Genomic DNA, 27,637 nt, shown 5'->3' on the forward strand with positions numbered 1-27,637 from the left:
CACATTTCCATTTGTGCAAATGGTCATGCCTACATTTACTTGTGACTGCTTAAGCATGTATTCTTTAAATCATGCTGAACTTTAGGTGCAGCTTATAGAATACCGTTAAAACAAGTATCATTCAGCGCCGATTTTTTAGGCAGCATATATAGAATCTATCCTGATATGTATAGACTCTGAAAAAAATCACCAGTTATACATGCATTTACCAGCACTTACATACAGCAGAGAAGATGTGATGCAATTTTGAAGGCCATTTCAAGTTAGTTTAATGAATTGCCCACCATATATCTAGGTGAAATTATATGGATATGGCCAATGGACGAGATTCTATATATTGCAACTGAAAAATCCATAAGGTAAAAAAATACACCTAGGTATATTCTATAAAGTATGCCTAAATTTTATTGAATAGGCTTAAATTTTTGCACGATATATAGAATACGCCGAGTGCCTCTCCACGGGACCAAATATGGTTGTGTCCATTTAGGCCATGCTTTACTTGGCATACATCCTGATGCCTAAATTAGGCACAGAGCAGGTGTATTCTATAATAATGCACATAGATTTTAGAAATGCCCATTCTACCCCATGACCATGCCTCTTTTCAACTATCATGCTTATTTTCGAAAGAGAAGGACGCCCATCTTTCGACACAAATCGGGAGATGGGCATCCTTCTTGCAAGGCCGGCCAAATCGAAAGCCAATTTTGGCCGTCTGCAACTGCTTTCCATTGCGGGGACGGCCAAAGTTCATGGGGGCATGTCGGCAGGGTAGCAAAGGTGGGACTTGGGCGCGATTAATAGATGGCCGTCCTCGACCGATAATGGAAAAAAGAAGGGCGTCCCTGAAGAGCACTTGGCCGACTTTACTTGGTCCATTTTTTCATTCGACCAATACTCAAAAAGGTGCCTGAGCTGTCCAGATGACCACCGGAGGGAATCGGGGATGACCTCCCCTTACTTCCCCAGTGGTCACTAATCCCGTCCAACCATAAAAAACCAGTTTAAAAATACTTTTTTGCCAGCCTCAAATGCCATACCCAGCTCCCTGACAGCAGTATGCAGGTCCCTGGAGCAGTTTTAGTGGGTGCAGTGCACCTCAGGCAGGCGGACCTAGGCCCACCCCCCTACCTGCTACACTTGTGGTGGTAAATGTGAGCCCTCCAAAACCCACCACAAACCCACTATACCCACATCTAGGTGCCGCCTTTCACCCATAAGGGCTATGGTAGTGTTGTACAGTTGTGGGTAGTGGGGTTGGGGGGGGGGTTGGGGGGCTCAGCACCCAAGGTAAGGGAGCTATGCACCTTGGAAGCAATTTGTGAAGTCCACTGCAGTGCCCCCTAGGGTGCCCAGATAGTGTCCTGGCATGTGAGGGGGACCAGTGCACTACAAATGCTGGCTCCTCCCATGACCAAAGGGCTTGGATTTGGCCATTTTTGAGATGGGCCTCCTCAGTTTCCATTATCGGCGAAAACTGAGGTCGCCCATCTCTAAGGTCGGTGATCTCAACATTTAGGTTGACCGTCTCTAAGGTCGACCCAAATGTTGAGATTTGGCCGTCCCCAACCGTATTATCGAAATGAAAGATGGACGCCCATCTTGTTCCGATAATGAGGGTTTCCACACCTTTTCGAGGCGCCTTCCTTAGAGATGGGTGCCCTTATAGATGGGTGTCCCCTTTCGATTATGCCCCTCTATATGACTTAGAATTTAGGCACACCACGTTATAGAATATACTTAGTGAATTGTGCATGTAAATCTTTATTAATGCCAATTAGTGCTGATAATTGCTTGTTAACATTCAATTGACTGCACTGATTAGCTAGTTAGCCAATTAAATTACATGCATTGTTATAGAATATGCTTCGATTTCTGAAGGGAAATTAGGGGGAATGTGGGCATTATTGCATCTATTTACAAAAAAGGCATTCCTGAGGTGGGGTTGGGAGCAGAGATTGCTTATATGTGCATACGTTTTAAGCATACATGTGCATGGAACAAGTAGCCATGCAGGTGCGGAACTGTATGCATACTTTTCACAATGGGAAATTTTTAATTTGGAAAATCGATGTTAAATACCAGCAAACATTTCATTTAGATGCATTTTTCAAATCTGTCTACAAAAATATTAGAAGAAGCCCAGACTTACAAATTCCTTCTGGTCTCAAGTCTTCTGAAATAGTTTTGCGGACTGTAGGACAAATAGTGGATTATGTTATTTTGTTGTACATCACCTTGCAGAAGAGTCAATAAAGCAGCATAAAGCAGAGGAGAAAGAATACTTCCTAAGGTTTGTGACCAAGCGCTGGCAGCTATCTGACACATTCTTGTTTTGTTCATTTTGCATGTGATATGAAGACTTTCATCTAAGGGATTTTATCCCCATGCTTGAGAGGTTTTTTTTCTTTCACTTATATAGCAGTGTCTGGAACTCTGAAAAGGGGGAGTAGGAATACGATCCCACCCAGGAAGGGTGGGGATAAAAAAAATTGAAATGTGCAATGAATCTGCAGTGGTTATATTTGGAGACATACTACTCTGACTCCTTTAACTAATAATGTATCTGAACATGCCTTACATAAACTTTATATTTTATACACATATATAGAACAATCAGACTAGAAATTATAGGGTAGGCTATATTTTTAGTCTCTGAGGTTTGCTTCATAGCCTTATTTTGAGCTTGTTCCAAGGTGTCCTTTTTCATGATACGCTCTTTAATTGCATTTAATCTTCTACAATGCTTGTGGTTAACTCCTTAGTATATCTTTTGTGGATGTATACCTAACCTGTATAACTGGCCCTGCTTAATCTATTTTTTTCTGTAATTAAATATGCTCTACATGTGTTTCTGCATATCAGCTATCAGAAGCCCTTCTCATTTTTCTAGAGTAGAAACCCTAACATTGATTTTACTGTTATTCCCAGAGCTTGTTCTAGAAAAGAGAAAAAGCACAAAGACAAACATGTTTCTGAACACAATGCAAACCAACAGGTTGAATACACATCATTTTGGTTACATGACAGAAGTAGAGTTGCAGATGCTTCATATAATAGGAAGGTACTTAATTACTGGTTTTGCAATTACTTCATCCTTTCATGAAGAGCCTGAGGCAGAAGATTACCACAGTAGAGGCGTCATATCAGATGTGTTAGATTGGATGAAAAGATGGTGGGAGGAACAGGCAGGTGGTGCACTTTAAGAGTGTCTTTCCAGCCCACTGGACCTGCTGCTGGCTGTTTCCCTTGCTATATCCTTCTTTTACAACTATCTTGAGGAAAGAGGAGGAGGAAACATAGGAGCAGTAACTGAAATTTTAACAGTAGATGCATTTGTTTCTTAGAACAAGATGATAATATTTGAACGGCAATGACAGAAGACACTGGAAGGATGTGTAAAAGCTTAGGTTGATGCTGCTTTCTGAAAACAGCAGATACTAAGTCTTAAACTCTGTTAGGACAAGTTATAGTTTGAAGGTTACTACAAATTAAGTTAAAGGATCAAAAAGGAGCTACAAGAAGCAGGTTGGAGATAGTAATTAAAAAAAATGAGTTCCCTCCATTCTTCTAAAAAGAGTATTTGCATAATATGGAGGGTCTTGATTATCTGGTGGATCATCTTGGAACCTACATCAGTTGCTCTGGAAATCTGGGCAACTTCTAGTACTCCCAGAAATGTGACTGAAGTGTTACCTGAGGAAGAAAGTCTGTCCATTTTCACTGTAGATTTCTCTTATGTGCAAATTCCTTTAGAGATTACCCTGTGGATAATGCTGGCCTCCATAGCCAAAATAGGTGAGTGATTTGACTTTTCTTAGTTATGTGTGAGAGTGTAATAGCTAAAATAAAGTTATTAAAGATTTGATTTGATATAATCAATCTATCAATTTCAATGGGAATGTGAGTTTTCAAATTTAAAGTAATCTCAAGTTGTCAATGAGTTGGGTAGAGAATAGTGCAGAACTAATTTTAAATATTTCTCATTTTAAATGATTAAACACAGCTGAAAAGGTTAAAAGCTGACATCTGACTAACAAGATATATGGTATTATATTTAGAAAATGATATGCTATTTGGACATAAATGGATTTGTAAAAAGTATGGATAGATCATTGTTTCAAATGACATAGGAAATGTCAACAACATATCCCATATTGTTGTACACCATTAAGAAATGAAAATGAGCAAAAAAAAAAAATGCATTGTGTTTTTTGTTTACTAAAAATAGTGTAGCATTCACAAATGTAAGTGCCTGTTGGGCATTAATCCCCTAATTCTATAAGAGTCGCAAAAAATTGTATGCATGATTTAATTGAATAACAAGCTTTTTAACATACAATTATTGGCACTCATTAGATTTAATTGGCATTTATGCAGGTAAAATTTACATGCAATCTGAAAAAGGGGGTGCGGAAATGAAATGGTTGTGGGCATAATGAAGGTGTTCCTAAAATTAATGCACATTGTTATAGAATAATGGGGATACATGCCTAATGTTGTGGACCTGGGAAACTGGGTTTGATTCCCGCTGTTGCCTAATGATCAGCAGTGGGTTAAGATCCTGGGGAACCAGGTTCAATTCCCTCTGCAGCTCCATGTGACCCTGGGCAAGTCACTTAACCCTCTGTTGCCCAGGTACAACAGTAGTAAAATGTACTACCTAGACTGTGAGTCCAATAGTGACAGACCCAGTACCTGTAAAGTGAAGCTGTAAACTGCTTAGGTCTAAGCGGTATATAAATACTCAAATGAATGAATGAATGAATTCTCCTAACTTTAAGCGTGGCTTATAGAATATTGCTTTTTTTCAGCGCCAATTTTTGGCACCATATATTGAATCTAGCCCTAAGTTTTTTTCGACAAGCTTAGCATGCAACCCGTATAGGGGTAGATTCAGTAAATGGTGCCTAAAAAAATCAGCACCAAAATAAAAAAATGCTTAAGCATTATTCTATAAGCTGCACCTTATAGAATGGTGTAGTTTATAGAATAAAGCTTAAGTGTTATGATCATGCGTAACTTTAGGTGCCACTATTTGCACCAATGAAAACAGAGTGCAAACGCCTGCACCTAAATTTATACACAGAGCACCCTTATTCTGTAATTACACATGCAACTCAAAACCACACCCCCATTCTGGCCCGAAATGCCCATGACTGTCCCCTTTCCATGCCCCCTTTTTCAGGCCATGTGTTAAATTTAGGTGTGAATCATGCACCTAACTTTACATGCCTAATACCCAATTAAATCTAATTAGTGCTAATAATTACTTGTTACAAAGCCAATTTTAGCACTAATTGACTTATGTTATTAAATTGCATGTGCAAATTGGCACATGCCTAAATTTGTGTATGTAATTTTCAGTGACCTTTATAGATACAGAGGGATAATGTGCATCTGCAAGGGGCACATACACATGAAGCATGGGCAGGTCCAGGCTTACATGTTTAACTTATAGAATAATATAAGTAATGTACTCAAATGTGGCATTTACACACTAACATTTGTGCCTATGTTTTCCATGGCAGAAGTGATAGCAACTAAATGTTGGCATGCAAATATCGATTTACATAGAATCTAAGCACCCAGATGCTGTTATAGAATTTGCCGGAATCTGATATCAATGTTCTTTGTGCCTACTGGTTGTATGGGGCAGTGTCTTAAATAATCCCACTTCTGTGACATGCAACATATATGTTTTCTTAAACTAAAATTATCAGCATACTGTATAAAAATGTAACTACCTACAAAGAGAAAGTAAAAGATCCAAGCTGATCCACTCCCCTAAGGTTAAACAGTGTCTTAAGGGTGCTACTGATAAGGACCATACAACAGAGCTGACTTACCATGAAACTAATAGGTAACAGATTTCAAACAAATCAGAAAAAATGTTTTTGCACTCAGTGCACAATTAAGCTGTAGAACTTGTTGCCAGATGATATGGTCAAGGCATAAATCATAGGTGGGTTTATAAAGAATTTAGACAAGACCCTGATGCAAAAGTCCACAAACCATTATTAGCTATGTACCCTTGTGGAAAAACCACTGCATATGCCTGGGTGCGAGTCACAAGAAATGGATTTATTCTTTGGGATCTTGCTAATTACCTGTAACCTGGATTAGGTATTGTCCAAGACAGGGCACCAAGCTTCATGGTCCTTTTGTCTGACCTAGTATCAAACCTGTTATGTTGTTAAGAACTTGCCCATAATTTAGTCACTTCAATGGCTCAATATTAAGTCACTTCACTGGATCAATATTACTGGTGTACACTGGAAAAGTTTTTTCCCCCATTTTACTCTAATTTTGGCATTGTTTCCGTTCTTTAAAAATGTATTTTATTTACTCATTACTCATATCACCCCTCTCCTTAAATCACTTCATTGGCTTCCGATCAGATATCGCATACAATTCAAGCTCCTCCTCCTTACCTACAAATGCACTCAGTCTGCGGCTCCTCACTACCTCTCCACCCTCATCTCCCCCTATGTTCCCGCCCGCAACCTCCGCTCACAGGACAAAGCCCTTCTCTCAGTACCCTTCTCCACCACTGCCAACTCCAGGCTCCGCGCATTCTGCCTTGCCTCACCCTATGCCTGGAACAATCTTCCTTTACCCATATGCCATGCCCCCTCCCTACCCATCTTCAAATCTCTGCTTAAAACTCACCTCTTCAATGCTGCCTTCGGCGCCTAACCGCTCGAGAAATATAAAATGCCCCAATCCATCCACCCTATCAGATTAACTGTTCACTCGTTCTCTAGATTGTTCACTTGTCTTTAGATTGTTCTCTTGTCTTTTAGATTGTAAGCTCTTTGAGCAGGGACTGTCCTTCTATGTTTGAATTGTACAGCGCTGCGTAACCCTAGTAGCGCTTTAGAAATGTTTGTTAGTTAGTTAGTTAAATGTTTCATTTTAGGCATTATTTTCATTGTTAGCATATAGTTTTCTGCTTGGAATGTGCTATTTTTACATAGCATTCACAATTCCTAAATAGCATGTAGTTTTCTTAATGATGCTGTTTTTACATAAGGATCCTTTTAATTAAGATGTCCTAACAGATTTAGGGGCGCTTTTACTAAGCTGCGGTAAAAAGGGCCTTGTGCTAGTGGCAGGGGCCATTTGTGCTGTGTATTGATGCCCTTTTTGCTGCAGTGGGTAAAAAGTCTGAAAAAACACATGGCAACGAGGTAAGATTGAATTTATTGCATGGCCATGCAAGGGGGGGGGGGGGGGGGGAGGGTTGAGCACTTTCCGCCACCCATTGAGGGTGTAGTAGTACTATGACTTTTTTGCTCCTGTTTTTACCTGCATATACTCCAGACAATTTTATATGAGTCTACTTAAACCTATATTAAGTATGTCACATAGAGATAAGTACATAAGTATTGCCATACCGTGAAAAACCAAAGGTCCATTACACCTAGCATCCTGTTTCCAACAGTGGCCAATCCAGGTCACAAATACCTGGCAAGATCCCAAAAAAAGTACAAAACATTTTATACTGCTTATCCCAGAAATAGTGGATTTTTCCCAAGTCCATTTAATAATGGTCTATGGACTTTTCCTTTAGGAAGCCATCCAAACCTTTTTGAAACTCCGCTAAGTTAACTGCCTTTACCACATTCTCTGGCAACGAATTCCAGAGTTTAATTACAAATTGAGTGAAGAAATTTTTTCAGATTCATTTTAAATTTACTACATTGTAACTTCATCGCATGCCCCTTAGTCCTAGTATTTTTGGAAAGCATAAGCAGACACTTCACATCTACCCATTCAACTCTACTCATTATTTTATAGACCTCTATCATATCTCCTCAGCCAACTTTTCTCCAAGCTGAAGAGCCCTGGCCACTTTAGCCTTTCTTCATAGGGAAGTTGTCCCATTCCCTTTATCATTTCATCGCCCTTCTCTGCACCTTTTCTAATTCCACTGTATCTTTTTTGAGATGCAGCAACCAGAATTGAACACAATATTCGAGGTGCAGTCGTACCATGGAGCGATACAAAGGCATTATAACATCCTCATTTTTGTTTTCCATTCGTTTCCTAATAATACCTAACATTCTATTTGCTTTCTTAGCCGCAGAAGCACACTGAGCAGAAGGTTTCAACGTATCATCAACGACGACACCTAGATCCCTTTCTTGATCCCTGACTCCTAAAATGGAACCTTGCATGACTTAGTTATAATTCGGGTTCCTCTTTCCCACATGCATCACTTTGCACTTGCTCACATTAAACGTCATCTGCCATTTAGACGCCCAGAGAGGCATAATCGAAAGGGGCGCCCAAGTTTTCCTGAGGACGTCCTCACAGGACGTCCCGGTGAAGGGGCACGGAAACCTGTATTATCGAAACAAGATGGGTGTCCATTTTTTGTTTTGATAATACGGTTGGGGCGCCCAAATCGCGAAATTTAGGTCGACCTTAGAGATGGTCGTCCCCGATTTTCGGCCATAATGGAAAGCGAGGACGCCCATCTCAGAAATGACCAAATCCAAGCCATTTGGTTGTGGGAGGAGCCAGCATTCGTAGTGCACTTGTCCCCCTGACATGCCAGGACATCAACTGGGCACCCTAGGGAGCACTGCAGTGGACTTCATAAATTGCTCCCAAGTGCATAGCTCCCTTACCTTGGGTGCTGAGCCCCCCAACCCCCCCCCCCCCAAAAAAAAACCCACTACCCACAACTGTACAACACTACCATAGCCCTAAGGGGTGAAGGCAGCACCTACATATGGGTACAGTGAGTTTTGGGTGGGTTTTGAAGGGCTCACATTTACCACCACAAGTGTAACAGGTAGGGGGGATGAGCCTGGGTCCGCCTGCCTGAAGTGCACTGCATCCACTAAAACTGCTCCAGGGACCTGCATACTGCTGTCAGGGAGCTGGGTATGACATTTGAGGCTGGCATAGAGGCTGGAAAAAATATTTTAAAAGTTTTTTAGGGTGGGTGGGGTTAGTGACCACTGGGGGAGTAAGGGGAGGTCATCCCTGATTCCCTCCAGTAGTCATCTGGTCAGTTCGGGCACATTTTTGAGGCTTGGTCATAAGAAAAAATGGACCAAATAAAGTCGCCCAAGTGCTCATCAGGGATGCCCTACTTTTTTCCATTATCGGTCGAGGACGCCCATGTGTTAGGCACGCCCCAGTCCCGCCTTCGCTATGCTTCCAACACGCGCCCATGAACTTTGGTCATCCCCGCAATGGAAAACAGTTGAGGACGTCCAAAATCGGCTTTCGATTGTGCCGATTTGGGCGACCCTGGGAAAAGGACGCCCATCTCCCGATTCGTGTCTCGTAAGGTCCTCTTGTAATTTTTCACAATCCTCCTGCGATTTAACGACTTTGAATAACTTTGTGTCATCAGCAAATTTAATTACGTCACTAGTCACTCCGAACTCTAAGTCATTTATAAATATGTTAAAAAGCAGCGGTCCCAGCACAGACCCCTGAGGAACCCCACTAACTACCCTTCTCCATTGAGAATACTGACCATTTAACCCTACTCTCTGTTTTCTATCTTTTAACCAGTTTTTAATCCACAATAGAACACTACCTCCTATAATTTTCTTAATAAAGATTAAGGGGTGTAGTTATCAGCTTGAACTACCGTTAATAGGTGTTATTTTACCACTAACTTGTGCTATTTTAGCACAGGTCCCCATTTTAGGGCCTGTTTACTAAGCCATGCTATAGTCATGTTAGGATTTTTAGCGTATGCTAAAAATTTGCATCTGCTAACACTAGAGACATCCATATATTGCTATGCAAACAGGGCTCCTAGTTATTTAAAACTGGTGTTAACCATAAAATAACATATCTTAACAGTGGCCCACATTGATAACTTCCCCTCTGAGTGGTAAAATAACATGTCTTAATGGTAGCCCATGTCAATAACTACACCTCTAATATCTAAAAGGTATTTATTAGTAATTGCATTTATTTATTTATACATAATGACATTTGTATCCTACATTGTCCCAAACAGAGTTTAGGTTCAATGTGGTTTTACAATCCAGACAATTTAGTACATACATACTATAGTTATAAATCGTATGATAAAGGACAAATGTTGAGTATATTTCTATATACGGTCATATGAAACTTTATAAAAATCAGTTTATGAATTATTTTACAAGGTTGTATTATGTAACAAATATCAAATTATAAGCAGTTATATAGGATAAAGTTTGAAACAACATTTTACATAAAATAATTATTTTCTTATGAACTCTGAGCTGATTTTTAAAAATTTACTCTCTTATAGGTTTCCATCTTTACCACAAGTTGCCCTCAATTGTTCCAGAAAGCTGCCTCCTGACATTAGTTGGATTACTGGTGGGAGGCATCATCTTTGGAGCTCAGGAAAAATCCCCACCTGTCATGAATTCTCCTACCTTTTTTTTATACCTCCTTCCACCAATTGTACTGGACGCTGGTTATTTTCTGCCCGCCCGCTTGTTTTTTGATAACTTTGGGACTATACTTTTGTACGCTGTAGTGGGGACTCTATGGAACTCCTTTGGTATTGGGATTTCTCTCTTTGGGATATGTCAGATTGAAGCTTTTGGCTTGACTGATATTACTTTGCTGCAGAATCTACTGTTTGGCAGTTTGATTTCAGCTGTGGACCCTGTAGCAGTGTTGGCTGTTTTTGAAAATATTCATGTTAATGAGCAGCTTTACATCCTGGTATTTGGAGAATCTCTGCTAAACGATGCTGTAACTGTGGTAAGTCACTTTTATGAGTTACTAATATTGGAATAACTATAAATGTCAATGTCTTATTTTAATACTACTAAAATAAAGGATAGTGGTGTATCTTGTATGTAGTGGATTGCAGAATCCAGGGTGGAATGGTTTTACCAAAGGGAGATCATATAAAATAAATTTAATTAATTTCTTTGATTGGGTGAACAAAGAATTAGATCAAGGGCAAACATTGGATGTGGTATTCTTGGATTTTAGTAAAGCTTTACATTGTGTTCATAAATAAATTGAGCAGTCTAGGGGTAGGGCTCAGGATAGTTGCCAAAGTTAGTGTAACCCTCTAAGGGGTTAAATATATATTTTTTAATTTACCTGGGTATTCAATGGGGTGATCACAGTGCCACATTGCAATGGTGTCCCATTTTCTGAGTCCGAGGGGGTTCTGAGGGTAGGTGGGTGGTCCTGAGCTTGTTTGGACATGTTTGGACCATTCCCTGGTGGCCAGTGGCCAGCTTTGGGCTCTGGAGAGGTCCAGAGCTGGAGCCACATCAAAGTGCGACCAGTTGTGAAGGCACAGTGACCGCAAATGAAGAGAAGAAGAGAGATGCCCGGTAGGAAATTGTCTAGCTTTGGGCCTGGCCTGCCGGGTGGGGTCAAACTGAGCATTTGCAAGAGTTTGCACATGCTCAGTACATTTCCAGAGCTCCAACTGGGCCCAAAGCCAAGCCGGGTCCTCAATTTTTTCATGGTCTGACTGGAGTTCCCGTTTTATTTTGGCTTTTCCTGGACTTCGTTGGTGGCATCTGGGGTCGCCGGAGGGACCTAAACCAAGGACACAGTCACCAGGTGTGGAGACCCAGGGCAACAAAGTAGGAGGTCTGGTTGCCTTTAAAAATTTTAATTTTTAAAATATTTTATGGATTTTGATTCACACAGTTCTGGGAAGTGTGGGGGTTAATTTAGTTAATTAATTTATTAATTTTCTTACGGGGTCCTGAGAATCTACTGTGGACTACTAGGGGGTTCAAGTTTGGGATAAATAATTTGTTTAAATGGGGAAATCACAAGGTGGTCTAGATGGAGCCTGGTGGGTTCTGCTGAGAAATCTTCAATGGAGATGGTGCATGAGAGGTTGGAGAATATATTTTATGGTATGTCAAATGGTTCTGACGCCTGATTCACTTCTACCTCATTTGACCACAACACAATCTTGTATTTGTTATCAATCGAAATGGCAAACACCTTTACGGTACTTTGTAAGCCACATTGAGCCTGCAAATAGGTGGGAAAATGTGGGGTATAAATGTAACAAATAAATAAATAAAATGTTTGGACATCTGTTAAAAATGGGTATTTTTGGAATGTAAAAACATAGAAGCGTGGGAGTAGCAGTGCTATATAAATGTGGACATTTTGGTGAATATTGGTGTTTCCATATCATCAAGCTGATCAATCCATAGACTGGTGGGTTGTGTCCATCTACCAGCAGGTGGAGATAGAGAGCAAACTTTTGCCTCCCTATATGTGGTCATGTGCTGCCGGAAACTCCTCAGTATGTTCTCTATCTCAGCAGGTGGTGGTCACACACAGCAGCAGCTCTGGCTAGGCCTCCAAGCCTAATCCTTAGGTTTTGTTGAGGCCTGGGGTTGAGGGCTCTTTTGAGCAAGTGCAAACCTGGTGGTGCCAGGTCCCTCCTTTTCTCCCCCCCTCCCGCTGGCTCCGTTTAAAAAAAAAAAAAAAATTTTAAACGTCTTTAAAGGCGTTTAATTCGACGTTTCTTTAAACGTTCATTGCAGCTACTCACTGGGACACCAGTTCGTTACAGCTCGGAGCGGCAAGCAGGTAATTTTACCTTTTTATAGCGGGCAGGGGGTTCCCCGATTCTTCTCCTCGTGGCATATGGCGTCGGAGGGCGAGGGCGCAAAGGGTCGCTCCCCGGATCGCTGGAGCGCTTCTAGAGGGGATGCGGGGGTTTTACAACCTGATTCGCCCTTGATGGGTGACAGTTTAGTGACCGATGAATGTCCCGGTCATTCCTCCGGCGTGGCGGTTTTTTCCCGCCATAAACGCCCATCCCCCGCTCCTCGCCTCCGCCATCTTGGCCGGCCACGCGGCTCGGACGGCTTCTTCGTGGGCCGCCCTTGAGGTTGGAGACATTAATGCCATGAACGCCCTTAATTTGGGCGACGGCACAAGCGGCTAAAGTTAAGCGCCGTTCTTCCCGCGCGGCTCCTTCGCGGAGTTTCGCGCCGGACGCCATTTTGGATGCGCAGCATGTCTCTCCCCCGCTATTGCGAGCGCCGGTTGAGAGTGCGTCTAGGGCTGTTGCCCAGGCTGCGGAAGTGCACAGTCTGGGGGGTTTCTCCCCCGAGTTTGTTTTGCTGCTGCATCAGGCTTTCCTCATGCAAAACGCTGCCCCTGCTCCCTCTTCTGATAAAGAGGTTGAGGTTCCCAGAGGTAAACGCCCTCGGGTTGATTTCCAGGCCTTGGAGGACTTTGTCTCCTCCGATGTAGATGAGGGCAGAGTGTCTGAGGTCTCCCAACGGTCCTTTGCGGATTCCTTGGAGGAGATAGATCCCCGCTCGGATGGAGCGGATGACCCCTCTGCAGCACGGCTTTTTAGCCCAGAGGATTTGCCCAACCTGTTTTTACAGGCCATGGACACTTTGAAGATTTCCTCTCCGGAGGACGTCTCTCCCTCAGCCCCTGTTGGCTCTGCCATTATGCTGGGGACGAAGCGCCCGCCTAGATCCTTCCACGTGCATGATGCCATGCACACCTTAATTGCGGCTCAATGGGATGTCCCGGAAACGAGCCTTAAAGTGGCTAGGGCTATGTCCCGCCTCTATCCTTTGGCTGTGAGTGAACGTGAGGCCTATCTGTGGCCTACCGTGGATTCTTTAATCACTGCGGTGACTAAGAAAACGGCGTTGCCGGTGGAAGGTGGCACGGCCCTAAAGGACGCCCAAGACAGAAGATTGGAGGCGGTCTTAAGGTCGTCCTTTGAGGCAGCTGCTTTAAGTTTGCAGGCCTCAGTTTGCGGCTCCTATGTGGCCAGGGCGTGCCTGACTATGGTGCAGCGGGCTTCCCCCTCGGATCTTTCCTTGAGGGCTGATTGGCCGGCCCTGGAATCGGGCTTAGCCTATTTGGCAGACTTGCTGTATGATGTCTTGAGAGCCTCAGCTAAAGGCATGGCTCAGACAGTCTCTGCGCGGCGGTGGCTTTGGCTGAAACATTGGTCTGCTGACCACGCCTCTAAATCCCGCCTGGCTAGATTGCCTTTTAAAGGCAAGCTGCTCTTTGGGGTCGAGCTGGACAAAATCGTGACCGATCTCGGCACGTCTAAGGGCAAGAAATTACCAGAGGTCAGGGCTCGGGCTAGTACTCGTCCCGGTACCTCCAGAGGACGGTTGCTGGAAGCCCGTCGGTACCGCCCGGGCAAGTCGGGTTCCTCTGCCCCCTCTTCCTTCAAGAGGAATTTCTCCCCCAAGCAGCATTCCTTTCGCAGAGACCGCCGTCCCGGAGGTGCTCCCTCCGGTCCTCCCCCAGGGTCTCGTACCCAATGACGGGGCCTTGGTCCACGCCCCAGTGCAGATTGGAGGACGGCTGTCCTCGTTTTCTGGGCGAGTGGACCACTATAACTTCAGACGCGTGGGTGCTGGAAGTCATCAGAGACGGCTACAAGCTAGAGTTCTGCCAACCCTTAAGAGACGGGTTTGTACTCTCTCCCTGCAAGTCTCCGGTCAAGCTGTGGCAGTGCAGCAGACCTTGGACAACCTGATCCGCCTGGGTGCGGTCGTTCCGGTGCCAAAAAATCAGATTGGCAAGGGACGTTACTCCATTTACTTTGTGGTTCCAAAGAAAGGAGTTTCTGTCCGGCCTATCCTCGACCTCAAAGGGGTCAATCGGGCCTGGAAAGTGAGGCACTTTCGCATGGAGACTCTCCGCTCTGTTATAGCGGCAGTGAAGGCAGGAGAGTTCTTGGCTTCCTTGGACATCAAGGAAGCGTACCTGCATATTCCCATCTGGCCTCCTCTCCAACGCTTTCTGCGTTTTACAGTCCTGAGACGACACTTCCAGTTCAGAGCCCTCCCTTTCGGGTTGGCTACTGCTCCGCGGACCTTTTCCAAAGTAATGGGGGTCATAGCGGCCTTCCTGCTAAAGGAAGGAGTACAAGTCCATCCTTATCTGGACGACTGGTTGATCCGAGCCCCCTCTTATGCAGAGTGCGGCAAAGCTATGGACCGGGTAGTTGCTCTTGTGAGCTCCCTGGGATGGATCATCAACTGGAAGAAGAGCCAGCTGCGCCCGACTCAGTCCCTGGAGTATCTGGGAGTTCGATTCGACACCCAAGTGGGCAGAGTGTTCCTGCCAGACAATCGGATTGTCAAGCTTCAGGCTCAGGCGGACTAGTTCCTAGTAGCCTCTCCTATTCGGGCTTGGGACTACGTGCAGCTGTTGGGCTCTATGACGGCCATGATGGAAGTAGTGCCCTGGGCCAGGGCTCATATGAGACCACTACAGCTATCTCTGCTGCTGCGCTGGACTCCGAGGTCGGAGGATTATGCTGTGCGCCTTCCCGTGGACCCAGCAGTGCGCAAGGCGCTGAGCTGGTGGACACAGACAGACAAGTTGTCTGCAGGATTGCCTCTGGTGACCCCGGAGTGGATTGTCGTCACGACAGACGCCTCTTTGATGGGCTGGGGAGCCCACTGCTTGGGAAGGACAGCGCAGGGGCTCTAGTCTCCTGCAGAGGCAAGTGGTCTATCAACCTCCTGGAACTCAGAGCCATTCGGTTGGTGTTATTGGAGTTCATCCCGGTACTGGTGTTGTAGCCTGTACGGGTCCTGTCGGACAATGCCACGGCTATGGCCTATATCAACCGCCAGGGAGGTACCAAGAGCGCCCCTCTAGCCAAGGAGGCTATGAGTCTTTGCCAGTGGGCGGAAGCGAACCTGGAGCAGCTTTCAGCGGCCCACATTGCCGGAGTCATGAATGTCAAGGCGGACTTTCTCAGTCGCCATACCTTGGAGCCCGGAGAGTGGCAACTATCTGCTCAGGCGTTCTTGGACATCACGAAGCGCTGGGGCCAGCCGAGCCTAGATCTGATGGCGTCATCGGCCAATTGCCAAGTGCCGCGCTTTTTCAGCAGAGGACGGGACCCTCGATCCCTGGGAGTAGATGCTCTTCTCCAACAGTGGCCGACACAAGAGCTCCTCTATGTGTTCCCGCCCTGGCCCATGTTGGGCAGGGTGCTAGACCGGGTGGCAAAGCATCCCGGCAGGGTAATCCTGGTGGGTCCGGATTGGCCCAGACGTCCCTGGTATGCGGACTTGATCAGGCTCTCAGTCGACGATCCTCTGCGGCTGTCAGTGGAGCAGAGCCGGTTACATCAGGGTCCCGTGGTGATGGAGGATCCCTCTCCCTTTGGTCTTACGGCCTGGCTATTGAGCGGCAGCGTCTGAGGAAGAAGGGCTTCTCAGACAAGGTCATCACCACTATGCTGAGAGCGAGGAAACGCTCTACTTCTACTGCTTACGCCAGGGTTTGGCGTATCTTTGCAGCATGGTGTGAAGCAGGCTCACTTTCTCCCTTCACTGCTCCAATTTCTTCAGTGTTGGCGTTCCTGCAAGAAGGACTGGAGAAAGGCCTGTCGCTCAGTTCCCTTAAAGTCCAGGTAGCGGCTCTGGCTTGCTTCAGGGGCCGCCTGAAGGGTGCTTCCCTGGCTTCGCAGCCAGATGTGGTGCGCTTTCTCAAGGGAGTTAATCACCTGCGCCCTCCTCTGCACTCAGTGGTGCCTGCGTGGAATCTCAACCTGGTGCTAAGAGCATTGCAGAAGCCGCCTTTTGAACCCTTGTCGAGGGCATCTCTGAAAGACCTGACGTTGAAAGCAGTCTTTTTGGTGGCTATCACTTCAGCCAGAAGAGTTTCCGAGCTCCAGGCGCTCTCATGTCGAGAGCCTTTTCTGCAGTTCACTGAGGCAGGAGTGACTATTCGCACAGTGCCTTCCTTCCTGCCCAAGATTGTTTCTCGCTTCCATGTGAATCAGCAGCTCTGTCTCCCTTCCTTTCGTAGGGAGGCCTACCCAGAGGAGTACTCTGCTCTTAAATATCTGGATGTGAGACGAGTCATCTTCAGATACTTGGAAGTGACCAATGATTTCCGGAAATCGGATCATCTGTTTGTCCTGTTTGCAGGTCCTCGTAAGGGTCTGCAGGCTGCTAAGCCTACAGTGGCAAGATGGGTCAAGGAAGCCATTGCAGCGGCTTATGTGGCCGCGGGGAAGGTGCCGCCTATCCAGCTGAAGGCTCACTCCACGAGAGCTCAGGCGGCCTCGATGGCAGAGGCCGGATCCGTCTCCTTGGAAGAGATATGCAAGGCGGCAACTTGGGCTTCGGCTCATACATTCTCCAAGCATTACCGTTTGACTGTGGCTGCACGGGCGGAGGCCCGGTTTGGAGCTTCAGTGTTGAGGTCAGGGATTTCAATGTCCCGCCCTGGGTGAGTACTGCTTCGGTACATCCCACCAGTCTATGGATTGATCAGCTTGATGATATGGAAGGTAAAATTATGTATAATCATACCTGATAATTTTCTTTCCATTAATCATAGCTGATCAATCCATAGCCCCTCCCAGATATCTGTTCTGTTTTTATTCTGGTTGCATTTCAGGTTCAAGTTTAGTCTTCAGTTATTTCAGAAAGACTTCGTGTTCAAGTTCTTTCACTTGGATTCTTCAAGAGTTGAGACGAGTTTGTGTTACAGTGAGCTGCTGCATTCCTCTCCCCTCCGTTTTACGGGGCTGGATTGAGACATAAATTCTGCCGGCACTCCCTCCCGCTTCGTGCGGCTGTAGGGCAGCTTTGTACCCCTCCCGCTTCGGCGGTGTTAGGGTCAGTCAGCTCCTCCCGCGGTTGCGGTTGCAGGATAAGCCAGATCCCCCCGCATCGGCGGGTGTGGTGTCCCTCCCCCGCTCCGCGGGGATGAGCTGGACGGATTCCCCTCCCCCACTTGTGTGGGGATGAGCTGGGTTAATTCCCCTCCCCCGTTTCGGCGGTGGTGAGCTGGGCAGAGTGTCCCTTCGTGGGTGTAATTCTCTAAGTGCTGAGTCCTGCGGATGGAGCTTTGATATCGACATACTGAGGAGTTTCCGGCAGCACATGACCACATATAGGGAGGCAAAAGTTTGCTCTCTATCTCCACCTGCTGGTAGATGGACACAACCCACCAGTCTATGGATTGATCAGCTATGATTAATGGAAAGAAAATTATCAGGTATGATTATACATAATTTTACCTTATTTTTTCACAATAATGTGTAAAATTGTATTTTTCCTATTATATCCTATGGAAAATGAAATGGAGATTTGGCTATTTCAAAAAGGTTCCATATGACAAGAAAAAAAACCTAAAAGTTCTAAGCAGGTGTCCTGATTGGCTAAAACAAGTCAGGTGCACAAGCCGAGTCAGGGTTTCCTTGGAAACAGTCCTTGTTCTAGCTATTGCTGAGAACAGCTTTAGCAGCTGAAGTGTTTGGATGTGCTGTGCTGAGCTGAGTACTAAAATGTTACAGAAACTTAAATGTCTGGTTGAAAGTTAGTAAGAAGTGAAAGATGAGAAAAAGGCAGAACCCACTCGGGGAATGCCGTACACAAATGGGCGGAAGGCCAGCCGGAAGAAAGGGAAGAAAGGGAGAGGCGGGGAAAGGGGGGGCTAGAAAGAGATAGGGTCAGAGGATAGGCGCAGGTAACGAAAGGGTTAAAGAAAAGGTAAAGGGCCAGGAGAGGAGGAGGGGCGTGATAAGCAATAAAAGGGACAGCCTCTTTGAGCCAGCCAACACAGGAAGCAGTGCTGACCCAACCCACCACCCACCCCGAGCTGAGTAGCTGTCGCAGCTGGGCGTAAAGTTACAGTAGTAATACTGTCACAGCGACAGGTACACAGCCGACGAATAGACAAACTGATAAGAAATATGGAAAGCATTAAGTGAAACAGCTTATTGTAAAATTAAAATGTAACAAAGAGTCAGGGCGTTTTTTGAGGGAGTACTTGGGGATACTGAGTACCGTCACCTTTTCCATTGTCTGCTAAAATCGACCCATGGACCCCAAGTTTTAATGAAAGAGCTCAGGCTCTATGCACCAATTCTGTCTTGTCATAGATTCTGTGACTGGTTGCAGGGAGTCTGGCTATTATGGGGTGGGTCTCTCAGTGATCACCTCACCCCTGAAGGGTGGCCTAGCATTTGAGTACCGGCACCTTTTTTGCTAGTAAAAATGCACTGCCAAGATTCATATGCCGCATGGTAGCTGAGTCACAGCTTGTCTTCTGGCTCTGACGGCCAGGAGGCCCAGATCAGTGGCGTTCCTAGGGGGGGCGGTGGGTGCGGTCCGCCCCGGGTGCACGCCGCTGGGGTGTGCCACGCGCCTGTCGGTGCCGCTCGTTCTGTTCTCCCTCTGCCCTGGAACAGGTTACTTCCTGTTCTGGGGCAGAGGGAGCATGGAACGAGCGAAGCCGACAGGCGCGCGGCACCCCCGCAGCAGGTAAAAATGCACCCGGGGGGGTGCATCGGCGATCCGCCCCGGGTGTCAGCCGCCCTAGGAACGCCACTGGCCCAGATCATCGGATCAGGAAGAGCAGGGTGTATCCTCCAACGGGATACACCGGAGAAATAAGATAGTAGGTGTATCCTTTAATGGGATACACTGGAGAGACAATTGGTGCGGCAAGAGGCACCACAGCGGGAGAACAGGCTGCTTCAACGGCAGGACCTGTGGGACAGAAGAAGCTGTGTACCCACACCTACATGAGTAATGTTATTAGTTATGATGCCAATTATTAGAATAGATGTGTGTTAAGATTTGAAATGTAAATGTAAGTGTACCTGGCTGCGGCCAAATAAATTCCATATTATATCTGAAATAGACTACGGTGTATTTGATGGTCAACACAGGATGTATGAGTGAGCATGTGCCGACTGCCCGCATTGTTGTTTTAACTTTGTTAGAGTGTTGGTAAAGGGGAAAAATAAAATGTTTGTTTTTGCTAACTAAGGTGAGTGATTTTTAATAACAGTGAAAGTCTGTTACGGTTAAGAAAAGGAACAGATGACAGATAACAGATTGTTATTGTATGAGCTCTTAGATATTCAAATTCTTCCATAAAGACATCTGATGTTTTTTCTGTCCTCTAATGTAAAATAATTATGAAGCACAACCTTATTCTCCCTGACCAAAATTGCTTGTTTACAGATAACAGATTGTTATTATAGCACTGAGTCAGATATTTGACTTGTACAGTGAGAATGTTTTTTTTAAGCAAACCTGTAAGCTGCAGGGTAGTGAATGAACATAGAGAATGAATAGTAAAAGTTAAGAAAATAAAAGTTTTGTTTGAAAAGAGACTGATGGTTTGAATCTGTCAAACCTTTCAAAGTAAAGTGAATTTTGAATGAAGCTCATGAATGAATGGATGGAATCAGAAAAGAAGTAAGCTTCTTTATTCTAGTGTGTTAAATCTGCATTATGGTATTATGTGAATTTGAGTGTATTTATTAAATTTATGACTGAAAAGCTGCTGAACTAAATTCAAAGCTCTTCATGGAAATAGGGAAGCAGCATATAGGATGGGTCCTGGAAGATAGGGTATTATTTCATATTTATTTGGTAATAGTCAGTATGGCCAAAGTATATGTTTAATGCCCCAGAGTGTAAACAAGCAATTTTGGTCAGGGAGATAATTATTTTAAATTAGAGGATGGAGAAAAGCATCAGATGTCTTTACAGAAGAATCTGAATATCTAAGAGTTCATACGCAAGAAAGACCAAAGAGTTTGTGACACAAGAAAGGTTTCAGCTAAGTAGAAAACGCACTGCATCACAAAAAGACATTTTCAAAGGAATTTGAATAAAATATACTTACCTGAGTTGGGTCTTAAACTGCTTTCAGTTAGGGGTTCCTAAAGTGGGGATAAAAGTATGCAAAAAGAATCAATTCTTACATCATTACAGGGAAATAAAAACGATACTTTGTTAAAACTTGTTTAAAGTAAAGAAAGAGAAATGTCATTTAGTAGTAGTAGTAGTAGTAGTAGAAAGGAAGTTGAAACTTATCTGATAGTTAAGTGTTGTATGTTCACTCTGGCAAAAAAAAAAACAGTAATTTTTTTTTTGTTACATTTGTACCCTGTGCTTTTCCCACACATGGCAGGCTCAATGCGGCAGGTAATGGAGGGTTAAGTGACTTGCCCAGAGTCACAAGGAGTTGCCTGTGCCAGGAATTAAACTCAGTTCTTCAGGACCAAAGTCCACCACCCTAACCACTAGGCCACTCCTCTACAGAGTACTACAAATTGTAATTTCACTTTTACAAAGAATTTTAAATGTTGTGTGAAGAAAAACTGTTGCAATTTTGACAAATTTCTTTAAGAATAAAAACATATTTTGCATTTATTTGATTCTGGGCCTATTAATTGGGTGAATCCTAAACTCCTTTCCTTCCCAAGACTTCGGGTTTGGGGAACAAGGTTAATTTATTTGTTCCTCACTCATTACCCAGAGTATCAGCTCGAGGTATTAGCATGACTACAAACGTCAGATACTGTAGAGCTGAAACATTCTGAAACTAGGTGGAGTTTACATTAGGAATGACTGAGTGGTAATGGTAAAAGAATTTCCTTCAAGAAATGAGAACTTATGCCTCCACTGCATGTAAATCTATCTCATGAATATTCATTGTGGATATACTGAAAACCCAACTGGCTGGGGTGCCTCCAGGACCAGATTTGGGAACCACTGAACTATTCTATAAAGATGCGCACATAAATTCTTATACTCAGATCTGAAAAGGGGATGTGACCATGGGAAGGGCATGGGTGGGTGGGTCATGAGTGTTCCGACTATTTGCGCACACTGTTACAGAATATGTCTGATCTGCGCCTAATTTAGGTGTCAGGATTTACACCAGGTTTCAGGTGGTGTAAATCCTTGTTCCTAAAATTTAGGTGCGGATCCCGATGCTAGGCAATCTTATATAATAAAACTCACCCTCAACGTTCTGAAGACACTGACATCACTTCCGTCACTTCCTTCAAGACGGGTTCGAAGGGTTCATGGTGGTGAAGCCACCGAAATCGCCAAGTCTCGGGGCCCTGCCCTCGCATCAAACGTGATGACGTTGAGGGTGGAGCAGTGGCGTCACACAACGAGGGTGAAGCAATGGCGTATGGTGCATTCAGGAGGTGCGGAGCAATGACATCAGAACGACGAAGGGGTCGGTAGGTAGGTAGGTAGGGAGGGAGAAGGGGGGAGGGGTGTTGGGGAGGAAAACCTTGCTAGTGCCGTTTCATTTGCTCCAGAAACGGGCCTCTTTTACTAGTATTCTATAAATGGCACCCAACTCAGAGCACCATTTTTAGAATAGCAGTTAGCGTTCATTTTTTCATTACAGATTTGTTTGTGACATTTATAGAATTGAGTCCTTTATGTTCCTCTGTTTCTATGTATTTGTCCCCTTCATCCTTAAATCTGAAAATGTCACTTTTGCACCTCTTCCTATCTCTAACATACCTAAAAAAATGAAACAAAGCAAAAAGCCTTGCTCTCTCTCCTCACCCCTGCTATGTTACTGTATTGGCTCTAATTTTCTTCCATTTGTATCTTTGCTTTTTTGACTACTGTGCAGCTTCCCTTAGCCTTTTCCATTACTATTGTTTTTTCTTTGTGCAATCTCTTGTAGGTTATGAAAGTTAATCTTATTTCCCTTTCCTTTTTTATGCTACTTCTTTCAAGAACCAGAGCAGCCTCCTTTTCTGCTTAGTTTTATTGATTTTCCTAATTAAAAGATTTGTTGCCCTTAAAATATCTCTCTTCAGTTTGGCTAACTGCTTTTCTACTTCCTTCAGAGGGTCCCATCCAGCTAATGACTTCAAGATATTATCCACATTGCCATAAACATACAATCCATAACTATATTTTATCTCCACTAAAAGTATCATATCTAAAATATACACTAATAAAGGCTAAACATATTCCTGAGTATCTTCCAAAGTGATTAGAAGATCTTGAGGCCAATATTCAGCCATTGATTTCTTCCACTATTTTTCCTATTGCACCAGATATACTTTTACACTTCATGAAATAATGGTATCTTTTAGAGCAAAGGTTCTCAACCCAATGCTCAGGACACCTCTAGTTGGGTTTTCAGGATATCCAGAGTGCATGTGTATGAGAAGAAGTAACATCTCAAATGCATTCTTCCTACTTACAAGGTGTAGATTATACATCTATGGTTAATAAGTGGTACGACTGCAGTCAAAAGACTTTCATGTTCAAAGTAAAACATTCATTTTTCCTCTGTCTTTTCCAGTTCCTTCTGCATGGTTTGTTGCCATATACATTACACAGTGTCCAGAAAAAACAGGACCCCTTACATAGTTTCAGAATACACTGCAATTGTTTAAACATTTAGTATGACCTTTGAAAATACATTAGTGTGGTGATGTAGCAACAGCAAGGCATGGAGTCCTCATACAGACGGAGAGCACTGCAATATCAAAAGGAAAGGCTTTATTCGGTACAAAAAGGGGAATCACTTAAACATAATCCTAGAACCTTGTCCCTGACAGGTTCCACAATTCAATACAAATTTCTTTTCCTTCTTGGTTCAGGGTTCCTGCACCTTGTCCCAGACATAGGCTTCACTTTGTAAATATATAGTCACTTCTTCCTAACATAGGCTTTTGTAGTCTCTCTCTTATACACTCCACAGGGTTAACATTCATTCTCTTAGCTCTGAGGTTTAAGGGAACTTTTCCTACCTCACTGAAGCTTGACCTGCTGGCAATTACAGGATTCTGGGAGTTCTCTGCACTCAGGTTTCCCCTCTTTTTTGGAAACCTCAGTATTGAGGCATCCCTGATCTATTCAGCCTCAGGGCTTTTAGCTCCATCCTCATTTGAGCCCTGACCCTCTGTCTCACCATCAGCCTCAGCCTCTGTCTTGTCAGAATAGCACCACCTGCTGTAAGGTGGCAGAACTGCACCAGTGAGGGAGTGTTTCATGAAGTCTTCAACACCCTGAGCTGTTGGATTAATGAATTCTGGGGCTTCATTGCTTAAGAGCTCAACTGTTTGCTACCTCAATGTGCTAGAGCTCCAACTTTCATCCAAAATATACATGCTGAGATCTCTAAGGTCTTTCTCCACATGCTGTATGATGAAAACTGCTGGCACCATCTTATTTATATCATTTTGATGGTGTGGTTTCCAGAACTGTACACAAAACTCCAAATGAGGTCTGACCAGAGACTTATCCAGAGGTACTATTACCTTCTTTTTTATGCTGGCCATTCCTCTTACTGTGCACCTAATAATCCTTCTGGTTTTTCATTGTCACCTTTTCTACCTGTTTGGCCATCATAAGATCATAAGATATGATTACCCCCAGGTCCCTTTTTCATGCACAGAAGTACTTCACGCCCTAAACTGTACTGCACCCTTGTGTTTTTGAAGTTCAAATGCATGATTCTGAATTTTTTAATAGCATTAAATCTTACCTTCTAAATTCTAGACCATTCTTCAAGTTTCCCTATATACCTCCTCATGTCACACCCTGGTAGCATCATGTTGTGACCTCATAGTCTAGCATTTTCCCTTCCACACTTCCCATAGTCCAGCATCTCCTCTCCTTTTCTCTCTCTACCCCCATGTGCATTTCTGCCTTGTGAACGCCATAATCTAGTATCTCCCCATTTCTTCCCCACTGGTGTCTAACATCTCCCCTTTTTATTTCTTCCATGTAGTCCAGAATCTACACTTCCCTAACACCTCCAGTCATAGACCAGCATCCTTCTCCTTCCCTATTCAGCAAGGTGTCTACCCATCTCTTCCCCATGGTACTGCCACCACCTAACACCCTCCTTTGCCTTGAGCATAGCACAGGACCTTTGAGCACCTGCATACACTCAAAACTTGTTGCCTCTTACCACTTCCAACCTAAACTTCCTGTCAGATGGGACGGCAGGTAGCAGGTCTTGGGTGCATACATGTGCATGTGAGTACTCAAAGGCCTGCAACAGTTTTTTAGTCTGTGCTGAAGCTGCAGTCACCCCCTGAGGTCTGTCACCCTAGGTGGGTATTGTCTGCCTCATAGAAGGGCTGACCCTGGTAGTATGAACAAGGCTGCAGTGTATAGTACTCGGAGGCGGAAGATGAAAAAGTTATTTTTTTAATGTTCAGTTCTTTGTTTTTTCTTTCTGATATATTCCCTTCTCCAGTGATCTGATATCACCTTTCATTGTTCATATCAATCTTTTGCCTGGTACTGACAGTCAGATAAAAGCAGGGATGCCAAGATGTGATCTTGGTCTAGCTGATCTTTATTACATTCTAATTGAGTATTATTAAAGAGTCTTGTAGTTTCCTTGTCAACCATCTTCATCTTTTGTTGGAAAGGCAGGCTTTAAATTCTATGAATAAATACAATTAAAAACTGATAAATAAATTTTGTAAACATGAGACCTTTTGTCTTCCTTTTTGTGATTTCTTTGTGATCCTATTATGTTTTCTATTTCCTAATGGTAATCATAGACTCAGATACAATGCAGAGAAAATGGAATCTGATACTCAAAATGTAATTTTCTGTTTCCATTTTTGACAACAAAATAATCATTGTCACATGAGATCTATTTTCACTGTGCATTAAATAGGATGCAGAAAAACAGATTATATCACTCAGCTGAGCAGCTGTGAGTCAGAAGACAAGCTTTCAAAGGCGCAACTTTCTTCTTTAGGTCAGTAATGAGCAAGAGGTTTTTGCTCATAACCAACCTGAAGAAAACAGCTGTGCCTTTGAAAGTTTGTCAAAAATGTTATTGTTAGTCCAATAAAAAAGGTATAACCTTATTTTCCTTTATGCTTATTACCTTTGAAGTGGACTAACATGGCAATTACATTACTTTATTCAGGATTGTGAGTGGTAAAGTGGAGGGGGGCCCTAAGAACCCTTCCTCAGTGATGTTGCAGTTAAGCCACCTTTCCTAACTTGCCATGTAAAACGCGGAGTCAGAGGGGCAGGGCTCAGGCCAAGAGGTGGTTAAATGCCCAGGAATAGAATAGATAAGGGATGGCCTTTATGGATACAGCGACAAGGCAGCTTTTTGTGCACAAGCTTCCTACAGAGACCTATATTTGATAATTCTTCTGGGATACATATTACAATACAATTTCCTAGACCCCTGATGCAGGCCAGTAGGGCCAAAACACAAGTTGTGTTGGGTTTCTTTTAGTGCCTCTGAAGATTTTTTGGAATAAAGTTTCTTGGACACCATTTGTGAGAGGTTCCTTTTTTTCTCGACTGTTTTATATGTGATATACTCTATCTGTGGAGGTGCTTTCCTCTGTTTTGTGACTGACATTCAATTGAAACAACATGGAAAATGCAATGATGTATCCCAGAACACAAAGAAAAAAAGCACTAATGGCCTCCAGAGCTGGGATAGCAAATAAATCTTTATCATAGGATCCAACATGGGCCATGTTTTGGCATCTATGGCTGTGTCAAGGGTCTAATTGATATGGCTATCCAAATTTGAAATCCAAACAAACATAAACAAATCACATACAAGGTTAGTATTTCTTCAAAACAGCACCAGACAAGCATGGTTCAAGAGCATTGCTAAAGCAAACTTTTCACCAAACACACTTTGATTTCCCTCTCTTTTTTTGCTGGCAATGATATATCCCAAGTCATTTTATACCATTTTTTGCAGAAATGACATGGAACCTCCCCTAAAAAAATCATTTTCCTTCCTGTTGTAAATAGCATGCACACTTCTGAAAATGTGTGCATTATTGTGGAATACTATACATTGGGCCAGATTCTATATATGGCGCCTAGAAATTCCATGCAGAAATATTTCTGCCTAAGCATATTCTATAAGGGGCACCTATATTTAGGTGCAGTATATAGAATATGCTTAATTGATATTCTAGTTGCCTAAACCTACGTGCCTCCATTTACACCAATGAAAATGTGGCGTAAATCCCAGCGTGTAGATTTAGGCACATTGGGCCATATTCTATAACTTTGTAAATTTTGGAACACCCACAAAATGCCCTTTCCCTGCCATAACCATACCCCTTTTACCTGCGCGCATTAGAATATAGGTGCAGTGTATTACAGAATATGCTTAGCAAATTATACACGTAAATGCTAATTATTGCCAATTAGTGCTCATTATTGCTTGTTAAGTGCTGTTAACAACACTGATTGGCTTGTTAAGCCAATTAAGTTACATGCATTGTTACAGAATATGCTTGGATTTTGGCACGGAACACTAGGCGCTCTATATAGAATCTGGGGGATTATTCATGAAGAATGTACACTATTTATGATTCAAGAAAAACAACTATTTTTTAGGGGGGGGTCCTGATATTTCTGCAAAACGTGAGTGAATAGAATAGAACTCTAAGGCGCGCTAACTTTTTAGCACACGCTAACACTAGAGACACCCATAGGAATATATGGGTGTCTCTAGCATTAGTATGTGCTAAAAATGGGTGTCTCTAGTGTTAGCATGCGCTAAAAAGTTAGTATGCCTACAGTGCGGCTTAGTAAACAGGGCCCTAAGAACACTATAGCTTATCCCTTTAGTTAAGGCACACTAGTAACAAGGATTCTTCACCTATGAGCAGTGGAGGCGCAGTTTCGAAAGAAACATCTAAGTTGCGATTTGGACATCTTTGCAAAAAGTCGAAATCCGGGGGCGGTTAAAACCGTATTTTCGAAAAAAGATGGACGTCCATCTTTCATTTTGAAAATACCTTCAGAGACATCCAAATCCAAGGACATCCTTAAATTTTGACGTCCCTGGATTTGGATGTCCCTAGACATGGACATTTTTGAGTTTCGGCAAT

General features: G+C 43.6%; 1 protein-coding gene across 1 annotated transcript in view; it reads left to right on the forward strand.

Moving 5' to 3' along the window:
- The first annotated feature begins 3,306 nt into the window (after positions 1 to 3,306).
- The window catches only part of LOC115468038 (sodium/hydrogen exchanger 2-like), an 85,636-nt gene continuing 61,305 nt past the window's right edge, over positions 3,307 to 27,637 (forward strand). Inside the window, exons 1-2 of the mRNA XM_030199550.1 lie at positions 3,307 to 3,801; positions 10,280 to 10,743. Coding sequence (XP_030055410.1) covers positions 3,555 to 3,801; positions 10,280 to 10,743 — 711 coding nt within the window. The 5' untranslated portion in view covers positions 3,307 to 3,554. The remainder of the gene's footprint in view (positions 3,802 to 10,279; positions 10,744 to 27,637) is intronic.

Source organism: Microcaecilia unicolor, chromosome 4 (assembly GCF_901765095.1).
Source record: "Microcaecilia unicolor chromosome 4, aMicUni1.1, whole genome shotgun sequence".
NCBI lineage: Eukaryota > Metazoa > Chordata > Amphibia > Gymnophiona > Siphonopidae > Microcaecilia > Microcaecilia unicolor.